Source organism: Podarcis tiliguerta (genome assembly GCF_965153285.1).
Source record: "Podarcis tiliguerta genome assembly, chromosome: 3".
NCBI classification, from domain to species: domain Eukaryota; kingdom Metazoa; phylum Chordata; class Lepidosauria; order Squamata; family Lacertidae; genus Podarcis; species Podarcis tiliguerta.
This window is the reverse complement of record NC_139536.1, coordinates 81,262,200-81,280,062: the sequence shown is the minus strand read 5'-3', so window position 1 is coordinate 81,280,062 and position 17,863 is coordinate 81,262,200. Positions and strand designations below refer to the sequence as shown.

General features: G+C 41.6%; 1 protein-coding gene across 7 annotated transcripts in view; it reads right to left on the bottom strand.

Moving 5' to 3' along the window:
* Positions 1 to 444: 444 nt before the first annotated feature.
* Positions 445 to 17,863, bottom strand: part of FILIP1 (filamin A interacting protein 1) — a 78,382-nt gene continuing 60,963 nt past the window's right edge. For 4 of the 7 annotated variants that reach the window (XM_083431139.1, XM_083431138.1, XM_083431140.1 and 1 more), the window contains 3 exons: positions 11,204 to 14,009; positions 9,786 to 9,843; positions 445 to 2,941 (listed from right to left, as the gene is read on the bottom strand). In XM_083431139.1, coding sequence (XP_083287265.1) covers positions 2,901 to 2,941; positions 9,786 to 9,843; positions 11,204 to 14,009 — 2,905 coding nt within the window. In that variant the 3' untranslated portion in view covers positions 445 to 2,900. Of the gene's footprint in view, positions 2,942 to 9,619; positions 9,844 to 11,203; positions 14,010 to 17,863 lie in introns of all 7 variants that reach the window. The other 3 variants (XM_083431136.1, XM_083431135.1, XM_083431137.1) reach the window with 1 other exon arrangement.

Here is a 17,863-nt window from a genome sequence, read left to right as displayed (position 1 = left end):
TAACCAGATAGGAATCTGTTTCACTAACAACTCGCACAGCCTGAAGAAAAAACGCTCATCTTGGTGATGAAATAGGCATGCACGTGTCCTTGTTAAAGTGAACCATATCAGCATCTTAGGGCACAGGTGCCTTAAGGCACACTATGGGGAGAAAGACCAGCACAGTATAGCCGCTGTCCATGGGCTAAGTTGGGATATACAGCTCAATCCACATCCTCCCTCAGCATTATAGTTCAAGGAATGGCACTAGCTCATTGGCTCCAGCTGTAAACACACTGCTGTTAGAATATTTGTGCTTTGTTATATTTCCAGGAAAATATTGTGGGACAAGAAGAAGACACCATTAATAAAAATCCAAAGCAACTGAATCACAGGGACTATGAATGTGTGGACAAGAATAGCAGTTATTGCCTCAGCATCAAAAGATTACTGGAAAACAAAGTGTACACGCAAAGAGATTGTTTTTAATGTTTATGATTTTCAAAGGAACAGAAAATTACAAACAACTCGTTATGTACAAATCCAAACACTTCTGAAGTCTACCTGGAACCTGAAGTAGGAATTTCAAGGCAGGCAGGTGGGATTATTTATCTCACTAGGAAGTTGAATTCTACAACAAACTTGCCTGTTGTCCTCCTCCTAGCTTGTCCTTTTTCTTTAGGGGGGAACTAAGTCTTCCTCGTTTCATTGGCATTTACTTTCACAGACTACAGGGCCACTGACTTCACATATTATATATCTAAAAAATTTTTAGGTGTACACCTAAGAATGTGACGTGTGAATCATATTGTCACACAGCTGCACTCAAGCAGCCAATCATGATTGGCTGCAGCTCCTTTTCAAATGTACACTTGCTGGCAAACTTGGGTTTCCTGCTGCTTAAATATTACCTGTTGGGTACTTTGCAGAAATATCCTGGCAACGTACTTGTACCGCAATTCAATTCCATCTCTTTGTATGATCTAACGTACAGTACACCTCAGTGTCTGCCCTCATACCATTTCTCCATGTCTGGAAAATTTTGTTCATTGTGGTGAGCTCCTTTCCCTTTCCTTGCATTTTATAAATGAACAAAAGTCCTTCTTTGCCACAAACTTCCTCCTACTTCCTTTTCCCCCTCATGTCGTCGCAGCTTCTATCCCTTGATGTCAACAGGTAACCTTTCTTTACCCTCATTCGCTACTGCTTTTATCAAAACCTTTCCCTCCCCTTTTGCTTACACCCTCTCTCCCTTGCTAACACAGTGTCTAGCTCTCCATGCTGGCTGGAACCATGAGAGGGGTTGATGGTTGCCAAATATGAATTATACCAACTGCCCTAACCTTGCTAGTATATCTGGAGTAGCATTGATTAGCACACAATGGAGGAATACCCCCCCCCCAGCTGTTTGTGAGTACCACATGCACCAGTTCAATGTGCCTTACACTACCCAAGCTGTTCTTTCTAGAAGCCCCTAAATCACATGTCTTCTGTGTTCTGCACTACGGGTGCAAAATAGTATTGATACCCATCTGTTCAAATACTCTTTCTATCAACACACTCCTTATTGCAGCTATATACAATTTCACATTCATTATACAGCATCATAGAAAGTCTGCAAATATGGGAACAATTTGAAACCAGAACTATTTTTAGTAGTAGTTTAATAATATAGGGTTTATCTCTCGGTGGAAAGGCATGTTTAAAGATGGATCATTAAAAAAAAAAAATGCAGATACCACAGGATCTCCATGCAATTCCCACAATGTTTCACCAGTGTTGTTGACTCAGAAAAGCTGTACTAATTTTGTGTTCCATCTAGAATATAGTATTGAGGTATAGAGGAGCACAGTCAAATAAGGCTAGGTTTTATGCTCCCAAATTGTGTGCTGCAAACTTGTGATTCAACTGGTGAAGCAGTTGGTAAATGATCTGCAGCCTGATACAATGCAGAGTTAGGTGTGCTTGAGCGCAGTGAAATTAAAAGGCTTTGGGTGCACAGGATTAACCGGATCATTGTTTGGTTCACAAGGAAACAAGCATAAAAACCAATGTGAATGATCAGTAAGTTTCAGTATTAGCACCCTTTTCTAACACTAGGGTTAGAATTGGAACACCATATTACTGTTGCACACTTGTGAAAATTTATTTGTTACAGTGTAATTAAAAATGAACCTTTTTGGTACAGACATATGTAAAAACACACAGTATATGAGCATGGCATAATAGAAATCAGCGTACAACATTTTAAAACAATTCTTCAGTCTAATACTGTTTCAAGGCTTTGGTTTGTTGGTGTTCAGTTTTGTATTAAAACCACAGCACAGTGCAAAAACAAAAACAAAAAATTACTATAATACTATCCCACAGAGCAGTCTTTAGGGCAATTAATCTCACAGTCACATTATGGCTAGGAAATGTGGCAAAGTTTTCTAAAAGGTGCCATTATTGAGGTCAAGTCAACATCTTTATAAACTCCAATAAAAAATATACAAACCGGCACTCTGAAATCTTTGACAGTGTATTCTACTACCAAATGTGCCGCAGACCAGCAAAGTCAGATTTGGCAAAAAAAAAAAAAACCAACAACCACAAAATGTCTTTCATTACAAATTGTATTATAAAAATAAATTACGTAGGAAACACCAAACAAAAAGCACACATGATTCAAAGGCTTTGCAAAATTAAAGAGTAAAATTGGCACAGAAGATGTTCTCTTTCCACTAATTTCCAAAGGTCAAACTTTTTTTTAATGGATCTGCACACACAAAAAGCCAGATTCTGATGGAAGGAATAAAATACTTCCACAAGCAATCAGTAGCAGGGAAGATCACAGGGAATGAGGTGGCGCTTCAGCAGTGATCCAACCAAGTGGTGTGGAGGAGAAGTGCAAGTATATAGGATGGAGCTTGCATGGCATCTCATCTTGAGTTCATGCGTAACTGATGGATGATGATGCTCTCTAAAGGGGAAAAGAAACATAGCAAAGCATAGGCTGTTACCATGAGAATACATGAAAGGTCTATGAGGACCCACACTGTTAAATCTTTAATCCCATCAACAGCTTAGCTACATTACAGAAACTTCAAAGTGCCACTTCAAACAAGAAAGACAGAACAGAACTACTCATATCAAGATGGCCAAAGAAGAGATTAGAATTAGCAGTATAACTGAGGGCACTCTACCCCCATCTACAATACATTTTGGAAAGCTGTTTGCTTGCCATGCTGTTGGATGCCTCTTAAGATATCGCAAACAAATTTTGCACAATGTTCCTTGAGATCAAGGAACAGGTTTTTGCCTACGTTTGGATTCAACTGGACGCCATTTTGAATCAAGACGATGGGACTGAACCTTTCAAAACTGCATGGATTTCAACCACTAATTTCAAAGCCACACTGATTTCATTGATTTCTTAGAATTCCTGAGCACTGCTGGGTATGAGGCTGCTTGTCATATGTAAATGGAAGGAGCATAATCCAGTCCACTCATTCTCAAGGGTATCTCTGCAGAGCACTGTACAGCTCTCCCTCCTCTCTCCACCATCTGTGCACTCAACCAGTGAGGGAGCCAATTAATATGAACTGAAGGTTCCCATATCCCCAGCCATCTGTTCCCTTTACTCAGCATAAGTTCCTCATGGTCACATGCAAATTGTATTGGGCAAAGGACAAACCTCCCATCCTTCTAATGGTCCCTTGTACCAGTTTTACTACATAGGAAATGGGAGTAGGAAACAGCTCTACTGAGACTTAACTGGGATCCTCCATATTTAGGCACCACACCTAGAGAGGATGGGGTCATGTCTTTAGCTTTTAAAATAAATTTTAATTCAGAAATTCATACAATTTCAGATCTTATTTACATCACAGATATAAAGCCCCTTTCTCACATTAAAGTGAAAACACTTTCTGTTGTGGACATCTTGAAAGCAGACTCCAATCCATTAGGACATCGATTTTCTTCGAAATTATTAATTGTGCTGCTCAAAAATGCCAATAATTGCCATCTACTCCTGAGCTTCAGAAATCATCTTTTACCACCAGCAGGCTAATATTACTTGTAGTGGGAGTCACATAAAAAGGAAACACTTCCTTTTCCTTATTAACTAACTATAGCTTGGTGAAAAGAAACACTCCTGTATCTAAAAGTAGTTATTTAAAAAATATTATCTTACACATTCTCTTTTCCCAGTATGCTTCCACTTTGAGACCTCCTCTCTTATCTTTTTAAAAAGCAAACAAACCTCTGCTTCAAATACTTCCAGCACTACTTACATATCTTTAGTTGGAAGTGTACTATCCCTATATCATAACATTTCTTTTAATTACACTTAGGTCCTACTGATATTTAACATGAAAGATTAGCTGTGACCAACATGAAGTCCCATTGAAATAAATGAGAACTAATATTGGGTGCAATCTTGTATCCACTTACCTGGGCGTAAGCTCCCTTAAATTCAATGGTACTTACTTCTGCATTGTCCGTCAGGTTCCAACCCATATAGTTTTCTTTTTAAAAACTGAGCAGGGACTGAGAGTTTGGTCCTTTCTGCAGTTCCAAACTGCAGTTGGTAATAGCAAATTTAAGGTTTTCCAACTTGTGTCTTTCTACAAGATAATTAGCTGTATCATGACGCTATATACAGTTTCGATTGGAGGGAGTTTAGTTCTCTATATGGTATATTTTCTTCTGTATAACTTTTTTCAAAGCTAATTCAAATATATTAAGTCATCAGTGCATTCTAGTGTAGGTCTCTCTCCATAAGAAGGGAGATATTTTATTGGATGCAAAGAAGACTATAAAAGGGATGATAGAAATTGACTGCTTCAAAACAGTGAATAAGCCAAAAACTAATTTCAAGTTCTACGAGCCTTCTACAGAAAAAACTATTTAGTACCAAATATAGCCACAGAGTACGGATATTTGAACAGGCACAACAGATTCTGATCCTTAAGTACTAGGAAAGTAAGCCCCGCTAAACAGAGGAGACATCTGAATAAACATGCAGAGTTTTGGTTCTTTAGATCAAAGTCAAGAAGCTTCATAAAACCAGACACATGTATCTGAATATTTCTCCTTTTCAGGTAGCTACATTTGATGATAAATATTCCACTGAACAAAGGCTCTATAACCTGAAATACTCAAGGAATCAAATTATAGGGATGCATTGATAGTCCCCATTCTGTTCATTGTTTCCCCTAGTTTAATTTTGAGAACTTATTAAACTGATTTGCAAATGTATGAATTTGCAGCCATTTATGGCTTGCATATAATCCTTGCATATAATCTTCTTATTTACTTATTTTTAAAAAAACAAGCTACCTATGTGCACAAGCCAAAACGTGTATTAGTTAAATCACAGTAACAACAGAAATAAATAAATAAACCAATCATGGTCTTTAAAAGAATGAGTTATTCTAGAATACTATCACTAGATGGCACTACTCTAATTTAACTTAAACAGCAATTGGTCCCTAGCATGCCTGGAAATAGCCATAAAAAATCATGAAGGTTATTTACCAGGTTGCCATTACTGAGTGTTTTGAAAAAAGGAACCTACAATTTATACCCGTATTTGCTCTTTTATAACAGATACAATAGCACACAATTGTTCAGTATCCAATTATAGTAAGTAATAGCCTTGAGATCACACACAATAAGGCTCATACTGAACAGTTTGCATAAGGCTTAAGTATCATTAAATCCTAGTGATTAAATTATAATTTTAAATTAGTTCTCTTTACAACTGAGGCTATTGTGTGCAAAAGGCGATATCTTTGTAGGGCCCTGTGACAAAATGCATAATATTTTGGCTGCCACTCAGTTTGTTTAACTAAAATCCTTATCTGACTAGAACCTTTGTAGAGCATATCTCCCTCCACCCTTCCTGTAAACAGGTGAAATTAAATCCAAATGAACTGCTATTTGGCTTTGTAAATTGTTGACTACTACTCATTTGGAAATTTTATGTAGCCCCAAAACTGAACATAGATAAAATAGTAAGATGATTTTAAAATAAAGTCAACTTTTACAAGTGCGAACTATTCGCTCAAGCTCTTCTTAAAGACCAGTCAAGATTAAGGGTCTCACACTGATCTGGAAAGAAAGGACATTATTCCCAATGAAAATAAGCCCCAAAAGAAGATCCAGCTGCCAGCAAATGACAGCTCCAATCAAACCCAGGAACATCAGCAGCAGATAAGCAATAAAAAGCATGTAAATAACCCTTACTGTAGTAGCCTGTGCTACAAGCCAGTTAAAACACAGGAGCGTGTTAGTTTACAATGCAAGTGTGATGTCCTTACATTGTAATCAAAATGACCCCAAAATCTGATAATCTCAAAAGAGTACCTCAGCGGATGAGCAATGTATTTAGTCCATCACCAATACCCACACGGAGAGCCTCAAGTTAATATAAGACACTGAGAGTACTGAAGTAACAGCAATAGCTGCAAAAATGATCTAGGCTACTGCAGCAGCAGCAGCAAGAAGTTTAATTGCATCAATGGACAGTGTCCGGTGACCAAATTTCCATTTAAAGCAGTCTGATTTTGCTCAGAGGGCTCTTGCACACGCGTACCAGTTTATGTAATCCTGAAAGCAGAAATAATATGCATTGTTTTGGCACCCAGTGAAATATTTAGTGATTGCATGCTCAGTTTCCTCCTCCTTATGCGGGCAGGCTTTTCTGTACATGAAATCATGCAATCTTCCCTCCTCAAAGCAGGAGAATAGCTTTCTCCTATTTGTACAGCACCACCATAGGCTGTGCAAGGAGCAGTGAATATAGGTGGTTAAGAAGCGAAGTCATGGAAGAATAGTGTTCAGGCTTCTCAGCCTGGCACAATCTGGTCCTTTATAATCAGCATCACTCTTTCTCTAACAGGGATGGGGAACCTGCCGACTGCCAGATATTATTGGACTATAACTCCCATCCCCTCGACCGCTGGCCATGCTAGTTGGGGCTGATGGGGAGTCCAACAACATCTGGTGGGCCACAAGGTCTCTGCTCTTGCTTCATGAAAAGTCGGCTCCCACACTGTGTCAACGTGCAAGCCAGAAACAGATCCTAGGAGTGGCGACATGGATAGAAACTTTTCAAATGACTGGGTGTAGGAAGCAGGGTTTAGTCACCACCTGAATGCACTTCTTTCCTATTTCCCATGTAAGTGAATGGCTGCCATTCACTCCTATGGATAAAGAAAAGCTTTGCTTGAGCTTAACACTGCCTGGGACAGGATGTGTCACTGTAATATACAAGCCACATATACCTGACTCATTCTAATAAGGGGCATTTTGCTGCTGATGTAGGTAAAAGCCTGTTCCTGGGTTCTTTCACTCTGTCACACTTTATTTTCTGAACCAGAAACAAACATGAAGGTGGGAGGAGAGGGGAAGATGGAGGTAGAAGTGAGTTATTCCCCCCCCCTTTTTGGAGGAGGAGGAGGAAGAGGAAGGATTGCATTAATCATTTGTGCACACTTTGTCATTCCTTCCATTCATTGCATTAAGAAAATTCTGGCATAAAGCAGCATTCTCTCTGCTCCTGGCTGGAGAGACAGAAAAGCAGCTGGCTCTGCCACAGCCTTACCACAGAAGGGAAAAGTGGAAAGCATTGTTAAGTCAGCTATTGTGTGCACCCGTGAGGAGGGAAGGCAGGAAAAAGAGAGAGAAAACCTCCTCCAAGCGTGGCACTTGGTTGGCGCTGGCTAAGACAGGTTGTGTCATTGTAATATACAAGCCTCACATCCCTCACTCCGTCTCATAACGGGCATTTGCTATTGATGTAGGTAAAGGCTAGACAAGTAAACCGAAATGTCAGTGAAGATCTGTGGCACCTCAAAGACAAAAAAAAAAAGCCCCAAACATTTATTGTGGCACAAGCTTTTTGTAGGTCAGAGCACAATTTGATGAAGTAGTGTCTGCCTGGCCCCATGAAAGCGTCCACCATGGATAAAGGTGCCTCGGGGCTGCAACAAACTAATCCAGCTGCCCACCTGGAATCTGAAATGCCAGCAAAACACTGCAGCCCATAAACACACTAGTGAAGAAGAAGATAATTATGTTCCACTAGATAGGGATGAGGGACGTGTAGCCTTCCAGATGTTGTCAGACTACAACTGCCATAACCTTGGCCTATTCCCCATGCTGGTTGGGGAGTGGGGAGTTCACCAACATCTGGAGAGGAGAGCCTTGCACTGTCCTTGCACTAGAGTTGTTGTTTAAAGAAATCAATACTTGTGGCTCTTAGCAGACCAAGGTATAGTTAATGACATGATTTGACCTACAATTCATTCCTGCATTCATATTTTACTTACAGCCATTGACGGCAGTCTTCCTTTTATAGACTTCTACCTCAGACTACTTTTAAACTACACAATCTTTCTGCAGTTCAGTTTCGTCTCCTAATGGACAAATCCATTCACTCTGCTTTAAGCACTTCATCCTTTTTATTGTCACTGGTTGCACAGAGGTCCTTTTTGGTACTGTGCATACTTTCCCCCTTTCCTCCAGAATGGAGCCATTGAGGAATTTGTTGCTGAATTTCCGCAGGTCACTCAACTAGATCGTTACAAAACAAAAAGGAAGAAAAGAAAGGGGAAAGTGCAGCTTGGCAGAAGATTTTGCATGTCACGTCACCTCTGCCAGAGGTTAAAGGTTTTGGTTGTAGCTGTTGACTTCCTTCAACAGAAATGCTCATAAACAGTTGGGGTTCTAATAGACAAACACAGTTATAATGGCAGCCAGTCATATTCACACGAAATTCCACTCTCAAAGCATGCTTTCAGAATAAAAAGCAAAGCACTCCAATGCAGGCAGAAGACACACAGTTTGGCCAGATGTCCCTAAGTCCAGGTGTTGGACAAGATAAATACAGGTGTGATCTTGAGGCTCAAACATATTCATTGTTTTAGATATCATCTCTCTCTCTAAGTAAAGTCTGCCAGCAGGCCCTCTCTCTTGCCCCTGCCAACATGCTGACATTAGGACCATCCCAGATCAAAAGGTAGAAGGCATAAATATAAGGTTGTTCACTTGTTGCAGACTTTAACCATTGGTCATTGGCATGAACAAGAATGATTTAATTGATTTTGTTGAGCCTTCAGTTAAGTCCAACCTGAGTTTGGGAATAAAAAGATCTGCAAGATCAAAAACCCTAATGATCTACACCTAGAATGCACTCCTAACCCTTCCTGCAGTGCAGGAATGATACCTGTTGTATTTAAATGAGGAACTTGTATGTTGCCTGTTGCTACCTCAGAACAGTTTGAACTAGATAGATGTGGCTTTGAAAAGGAGCAGCAGTAAAGTGCTCAACTTTACCGGCAAACTACTGACTAAAATGATCATGCGCAGCAAAATAAGGGGGACAAGGTCAGCTGCTTGAAAGAGGTAAATCTAAACAGCAGCCCCATTTTAGAACTTGCTGAACTAGACCATTTATAAAAAAGGGGGGTTTCTTTTTTTACTCAGCAGAGAGGAAAGGAAGAGGGGATTATTACATTCAATAGGTAAGACATGCATGCATTAGTAGAAGTGACAGCTTCAGCAGACTTAATTAGTATGTGCAAACACTAACAACTAAACAGGACAGGGGGCTTATTTCCATGGTAGCAGTAAAACCTGCAGAACATACCCCCTTAGCCACTGCCCTCAGCCCTTCCCCCCACCAAGGGAGGCAGAGCTACTGGCTGAAGACTTCTTCAGTTCTATTTTCATAGACTGAGTCTCGGCTCGAGGCTCGAATTTGGTCTGATTTCCTGATCCTGGGGCTGTCACTACTGGCTTCCCGGCTTTCATACCTTTAGATACAGGGATTCGGGTGGGTGTAGGTCTCTGGGATAACCCATCCTGTCCCGTCTGCAAGACAAGGAAAAAAATAAAATAACAGTGGAATAAAGACAGATTTTGATCAAGTTTCCTGTTTGTGCCCCAGGTGTCATCTGAGATGCCTTCTGTGAGGAAAAGGAGAGAACAGTAATCCTCCTAGTATCTCTTTTTAAATATATATATATAATTTTTATTAAGTTTTCTATATTTCACTACATATAAATATATATATATCCATAAATTAAAGCATTGCTTAAATAAAGCATCAACTTCTTTTCCTCCCTCTGACAGACTTCCACATACCATTACCAATACCTAAATCCACTTTTTTACCCTATATCAATCTTTTTGCAATCACCTTCTTATATGTAAATCAGCTCCTTAATTTCCCATTATCAAACATTTCAACTCAAACCTACAAGCGTTTTCAACTGTTTACAGTTTTCTTTCATATAAAGTAAAAAATCGCCCCAGTCTTTTTATAATCCTCCTAGTATCTCAGTGTTCGAAGGACAGGGAGAAACTCGTGGACTCACCACCCACTGCCAGGGCTGGAGTCAGATGCACATCAGCATGAAGAAGCAGAGTAAGTTGCCAGAGTGTTAACTCTTTATTCAAGCAAATGGCATTCAACTCAGCAACCCTTGCCCCTACAGAGCAGTTGCCAGGACTGAAGGTCCCTGCCGTCCCCCCTTTCTATGGCTCCTCCTCTCCCAGATGTTTCCCAAGGAGTCTCAGAATAGGCAACAGGGTGTGTGGGTGTGTGAAGATTAGAGTTTTAAAGGGATATATGCTAAGTGCTATGCCCTAAAAAGCAAGCATAGGAAATATCTAGCCCATCAGTTCTTTTTATATAGCCCACAGTGCTTCCCCTAAGACAGGTATCCCCAAACTCAGCCCTTCAGCTGTTTTGGGACTACAACTCCCATCATCCCTAGCTAACAGGGCCAGTGGTCAGGGATGATGGGAACTGTAGCCCCAAAACAGCTGGCGGGCCGAGTTTGGGGATGCCTGCCCTAAGACATCCCTTTCCCCACCCCATTCTTTGGGAGCTTGTGCCCCCATGACTTTTCCCAAAGGGAATTTGGCCCTTAAGGAGGAGAAAGATTCTCCAACCCTGCCCAAAACACTCAACAAAGGTACTTCTAATCTCTCCCTCTGGCATGAAAAAGAAGAGGTGAAGGAGGAGAGTGACGTCAAGATTTGCTGCAGCCATTCATTAAAAAAAGCAACAGCGGTTTTCCATTTCATCTTGACTCAGGCCACCAAATTCCTAAGCCAAGTTGAGGATGAGCCCAGATCTCTCAGATCCAAGCCCAACTCTCAAAAATCATATTTCCCCCTACCATATTGCATGCAAACATATTCCATAAGATTCCCTGTTGCTTACCATGGATTGTGTTCCTCGTGTGGATGACGTAGTAACTGGAGTTATAGTGATGGTACTTGTCACTTTGCTTGCTCCAGGCCTTGAGGATATGTTATTCCTGGGGGAACGGAGGACAGTCCCAGTCATCACCTCCTTCTCTGCTGCTACATTCATAGGCCTGACCGTTATCACAGGGCTTGCTCCTTCTTGAGAAGTGCCAGGCGAGCGTTTAAACTGAGACCCTAAGTGGATGTGAATTTTGTTGTCCTCGGTCGTTATAATGTTCGTGTTGGCATTGTACTTTCGGACGGGAGTTGGGACAGTTTGTTTTTCCGGCGTCACTCTAAACACAGCCCTCCCCATGGTCATGTCCTGCGATTCTGGAGACATGGTAATGTCTGCAGGTGCTGCCGAGGTAGACACTGTCATTATCTGAATTGGTGATACGGGTCTTTCCATGAATGGAGACTTTGGGCTCTCTGAAGATTTCTCTCTGGAGAAAGTAGTTATAGTTACTGGAGACATGGCTCGCTCTGGGCCCGCTGGGCTCTCACCCCCTTTTCCTTTTTGGGACATGACGTTAGGAGAGGGAATGATGGTAATCCGTGGTTTCTGATTCCCCAAGGTTGGGATAACGGTGGTGCTGGAGAAGAAATCTTCAGCTGTTGGACTAGTAATCTCCAGAGTAGCTGTGCTGTTCTCGTGATCTGGAGTTACCCGAATGTGGAGAGGCTGCCCTTGCTTCGGAGAAAGGACCACCTCCCCAGGACGCTCTGGACTGGTTTGTATTCTGGCTCCTTTTTCTGGAGTCACCTGAGAGCCATTTTCTCTTTTTTTCATCCATGGGATCCAGGATTTTCTCATGGTAAGGTCATTTGCCGCAGGAGGATATCTGTCAAGCACAGATGACCTCTCGCTGGGCTTTTTGAGCCCAACCTGTCGAAGATTGCTCATAATGTGGTTCTCCTCCTGGAAGGATTTCCTTATGAACACAGCGGGTGTCTCCTCTTCTGCTGTCTCGCTGTTTACTGCATCAGTTTGTACTCCAGTGGATGTAACAGGCACATCTACCATCCTTCTCCCATTCATACTGGGTCTCAGGGCACGGCTGTAGCGTTTAGACAGCTCAAGCTCTTTCGTCAGATTCAGCACCTCCTGGCCCATGGCTTTGTTCTTATTTTCTTCTTCCAGAAACCTTTGCTGAAGGACTGAGTAATCCACTTGGAGCTGAGAAAGCTGGTCTTCTTTGTTCATCAGCTCATGAATTTTCTCTTTGAGAGCCTGCACTTCGGCTTTCAAGTCTCTGCTTTTCGCCTCTTCCAGTCGAAACCTTTGCCTCAGCTCTGCCTCCTGAGTCACTGCCTCTCCCTTCTCTATTGCTTTGTTTTTTGCAATCTGGAGCTTCATTTCTTCCAGCTGCTGAGAAAGACAGTTAGCTTTATCCTGCTCAGTCCTAAATTTTTGCTCCAGCTGATCATATTCATCCTCCGTCTTCATCAAGTCTCCTTCAACAACTTCCAATTGCTTGAGACGCTTCTTCAGTCTTTCAATTTCAACTGTTAGCTCTTTAATTTTGTTGTCCTCTTGTCCAGAAAGCCCAGTCCCTTTTTTAACGCGGCCTCTGGCTATTTCCCTTTCTACCTCCTCTATGCCATCAATCCTTTTCTTCAGCAGATCCACTTTGCAGTTCAGCTCAGCGGACTTTTCTTCCTCGCTCTTCAGCTTGCCAATTAACTCATCCCTTTCCTTTGTCAAGCTGGACACTTTCTCCTCCATTTCAGATTTCAACTTCAACAGTTTTTTGCTCTCATCTATTAGTTTCTCAGTCACTTCCATAACTTTGCCTTGCTCCACCTTGAAGTTCTTATTCAAGCTTTCAACTTTTCTCTCTTCCTGCTTTATCTTATCCACCATGTTCTTTCTCTCATCAACCAGCATGACAGTAAAAGACTTCAGCTTTGTTAGGTCATCTTTCAAGTTTAATTCAGCTTTCTCCAACTTACTCTCTGAAGACTCAAGATCCTTCACTCGCGTCTTCACCACTTCCAACTCATTGATCAAGTCTTTGGTTAAGTTCTTTTCTTTCTCCAGGTTCAAACGCAGGTGAGTGCATTCAGATTTGCTTTTGTTGAAAGCCTCCTCCAACCTTTCCAGTTCAGACATTCTCTTCTGCAGTTTCTCCACCTCAAGCCTCAGTTCTTTGCTGTGATGCTCCTCTTCTTGTAGTTTCTTTTTAAGCTCCTTACACTGAGATTCAGTCTTTGTGATCTCCTCGTCTTTGCCTTCCATCTCAAGCACCCGCTTGCGGAGGTTTTCCACCTCAGCCATCAAGCTGGAGTTGCCGCATTCCCCTTTGGCTATTTTGTCTCTCAGTTCCCGAAGCTCTTCTTCAGTCTTCTGAAGGTTTTTGTTGGTTTCTTCCAGCTCCTCAATTCTCCGGGTTAAACCAGCCAGTTTCAGCCTGAGCTGTTTATTGTGCGACTCTTGGCTAGCCAGTTTGGCAGTCATCTCCTCATGCTCTTGGGAAAAGGAGGATGTCTTGTGTTCAAGTTCTGCCTCTAGCTTCATTAGCTTCTGCCCATCCTCTTTTCCTTTAGTACCCAGAATCTTAAGTTTCTCTTCTTCTTCCCTTAGTTTTTGAGTTAGATCTTGTATTTTCTGGGTTTGCTGATCCAGTTGTTCAATGTGCATCTGTCTTTCATCCACAAGCATGAGTGCAAATGACTTGAGTTTGACCAATTCTTCTCTTAGCTTGTTGAGCCTTTTTGCATGCTCTTTTTCCTTTCGGGCTTGGTAGATCTTTTCCTGTTCAAGAAGCTTCTTTAGTCTGAGGAAGGGGAAAACACACAGTGTTATAAGCTTCTTTTAAAAAGAACACAATAATAATTCCTACTACCTAAACTATGCATATCTCTAAGCAAGGGGGGGTACATGTAGGGCTTCAGATGTTGCTGGATTCCAACTCCCATCAGCACCAGGCAGCATGGCCAACGGTCAGGGATGATGGGAGTTGGAGTCAACCAACAATTGGATGGCTATAGGTTCCCCATCCCTACAAGTTCCCCATCCCTTCTCTAGGTACATATGAGTACACCCAAAATTGCCAAAATGTGCAGCATGCTATTCCTTTAAGGGGTGAGTACATTAAGGGTTCTTTTAAAAGTACATTCCTTAGGAGCTGTTGTGCATAATGTTGCACAACTTTTAACAAGAAAGGGCAGGAAGGAAATTCTCCTTTTGATCCTCTCTTTTCCCAGCCACCAGAAAATTTCTCAACTAATGTACATACTGTCTTTGAAACATGTACTACCTTCCCTATAGATGGCATCTATCTGTACTATATGTAAGTCATTGGTCTAGTCCAACCAGTGGCGTAGCGTGGGGGGTGCAGGGGGGCCGTCCGCACCGGGCGCAACATCTGGGGGGGGCGTGCTCGCACTCGCAGCTCTCTGCCCCTACTAAAATCCACGGGTTAGGGGGTGCAAATTACTTGCCTTGCCCCGGGTGCTGACAACCCACGCTACGCCACTGAGTCCAACCAGGATCCTCTTCTGTTCTAATGTTATCCAAAGCTTGGGTAATATTAGAACATAAAATCTCTTATGGATCAGACCAAAGGTTTACATTTACCCTTTTCCATCACTGTAAAGTTGAAACATTTTCTATGCCTCTCTGCCTCTTTAGAGACATCTTGTACCAATGATTACATGACTACACATCTGATGCCTAGTCTTCTATGTATTGAAAGCCAAGGCTTAAACTACAAAAAAACTGGGTTTGGTTAGAGTTCATGTTCATTAGCAGGCAGTTGTGTGTATATATAAGTGAAAACTCTGGCTTAGTTCCAGTTCAGACACTAACGTGGATCAGTAACTTCAAACCCAAAGAATACAAATTATTATCTCACTCTTACTATTGCAGTGTATCAATTCAAAGATACTTTACTAAATAATTTTTTAAAATAAAAAAATTCTAATATGCTAGTTGCCCAAACTTCATCTATAACTATAAGTCATATTTGCTCACTGCAACAGAATGAATTTCAGTCCCCAAATGTTCTTTCTACATTGATGAGCATAGTAGGAACAGTGGACAGAGGCTTAGCCCATCCTGCCCCCTGCCCCCCCAGCTGTAAGAAACAGAGAAAGTATAATCCCATTATACAAATCTGTGCCCAGATTTTGAATACTGTGCGCAATTCTGGTTACCCAAACAGAATGCTGTAGAGCTGGAAAAGGCACAGAAAAGAAACTACAATGGTCAAAAGCTTGGAACAGTTTCCCTGGAAAGGCTCAAGAACATGGAGCTTCAGAGAGTGTGTGCTAAGAGGGAACATCACAGAGATTTATAAAAGTATGCATGATTAGAACAGGAATGGGAACCTGTGGCTCCCAGGGGTTGCTGGACTACAACTCCCATTATCTGTCACTACTACTGGTCATGTAGGCTGGGGCTGATGGGAGCCTGAGTCCAACATCATCTGAAGGGCCATCTCATGGACGTTCCCCATCCTTGAACTAGGAAGAACACATTTAGAGATGCTTGTGCAGCTGAAAAACCATTGTCCTGGCGACCCTTAGCCAATCATGGCAGGGAGGAGAAATGGCCAATCAGGAGAGAGTGAGGATGGTAAAGGGATAATTTGACGGTTTAACCAGCAGAAAGGGGCATGGCAATGGAAGCAGCTTGTGGTGCAAAGGGGTTTATCAGGAAGGATAAACCTGATTAATTTCCTCAGGGGAAGGGGGGGCTTACAAAGGGGCTAGGGGTGTTTTACAGGCAGAGTAAAAGCAGATAGCCATTCTGGGATGAAATAAGATTTCATAGAAGCAGCTCTCTTGCTGGGAATTTTTAAAAAATCTTGTTTAATAGTGAAACTATCAAGCTTTATCTTCCATTGAGTGTTTGTTCATAAAAATATAGTTTTCGTTTCCATTGTGCCCCAGCTTTAATTTATGCCCAGTAAACTGTCACGGGAACCCCAATATTGATAGTTCTTGCTGCATATTTATACTATATGCTGCCACATTTTGAGAATTTCTGAATTCTCAGTTGTTAATAGACATGGAGTGACCAAGGTTAAGAAACAGACTCTGTCACCTTGCCCTGCTCCCATCTTCCCTGAGGTAGTTTGTCACAATCTGTTCTCCTACCTGAGACTCAAGAGACATGCTATGGGGTTGATTGGCAGTAGGTTCAGGAAGCACATCATTATTTTGAAGAAGCAGAATAAGTGCCATTAGTAACAACCTTAAATGGGGTTTTAAGAGGGTTAGGCAAATTCATGGAGGATGTCTTCAATTTCACATGCAGCATTGGCACATCAGGCATCTCTGGCCCAGGATAATGTTGCACTGGCTTGCTAATGCTGTTCAATGGCTGAGAGCATAGCTTAAAGTAGAAGTCAGTGTATCACATCCACATAGGCCAGTTATTTGTGCCTTGGTCATATTGTGACCTTGTGACAGTGGCATAGACTGTCTAGGGAGGTAGAATGCTCTCCTTCACCGAAGGTATTAAGCTGAGATCAGCACCAGTTAGTGGAGTGGGGCAGGGAGTGTAGCGTTGCTCACTTGCCTTCTGAACACTGAGCATCACTGCTAGTTCCTGAGACAGAGAGAGTGCGGTGCAACTCAGTGGTGAAGCAAATCTGGCACTCCTGCCATCATACCTGCCCCATGCTGAACGCAACCTTTCTCAAGAACCACCAGGGATGCTCAGTGTTCAGAAGGCCGGTGACAAACACCACCCTACTAGCAACTACTGGTTCAGACTAAAATATTTGTAAGCCTGGCTTGATCAAAGTGTTCCTTGCTTCTGGAATTCTAACACTCAGAGGCTATCTCAAGCTCAAAGTCTCAACTAGCCAGACCTTGTCATTTAATTAGAAGAATATAAAAAACCAAAAGAATCACACTTAATTTGGAATATTCAGAAATTTCCAGATTAGCCCAGAGTTTATGGCTTCTCTGAAATGAACTATAGATCGATATTTCTCTAGAGATCTGAGTTCCTTCTACCATGCTTTGAGTTGGTCAAGAATAAGGGTTCTGAAAATGAGAACCCAAACGTAGAGCAATATTTTCACTAGTATAAACCTATATTATTGCAGGAAGAGAGCAGAATCAGTGCTATTATTACTGTTCCGCTTGTATTAACTGCCATTAGTGGTACGTCACTGCAGGCTTTAGAACATTCCAGATTCAATGAAGTTTTCTCCTTAAACAGCCAACTTTACTACTCTTTAGAGTAGAAGCAAATACTTCTCTATAAAGCTATTTAAAGTTCAAGTTCACATAATATTTTCATGTTTCCTCTTACCAGAAATATTTAAAGAAATTTCCAGAAAGTAATAAGATGTTTTTATAACTCTGCTTTTACAACCTACAAACCAAGCAGTCATGGATTTAAAAATAATAATAATTGACACATATCTAAAGCATGTGTAAAACTATTGCCTAAAGAATCACTGAGGAAACTGTTCAGCCAGTCCCCTTATTAAGGATTACACAAAGGTTACTATGAATTTTCAGACGTGGAAAGCACTTTCATGGAGGCTAAGCGTGCAAAACCCAAAATAATCTACTTCTGGACTGTATGTATTTTCTTACAATGAAGTAAGGAACTCCTAGCTGCACAAGCCCCCACCCTCTGGGTCCCCTCCTCAGCAACAGCTGCTCC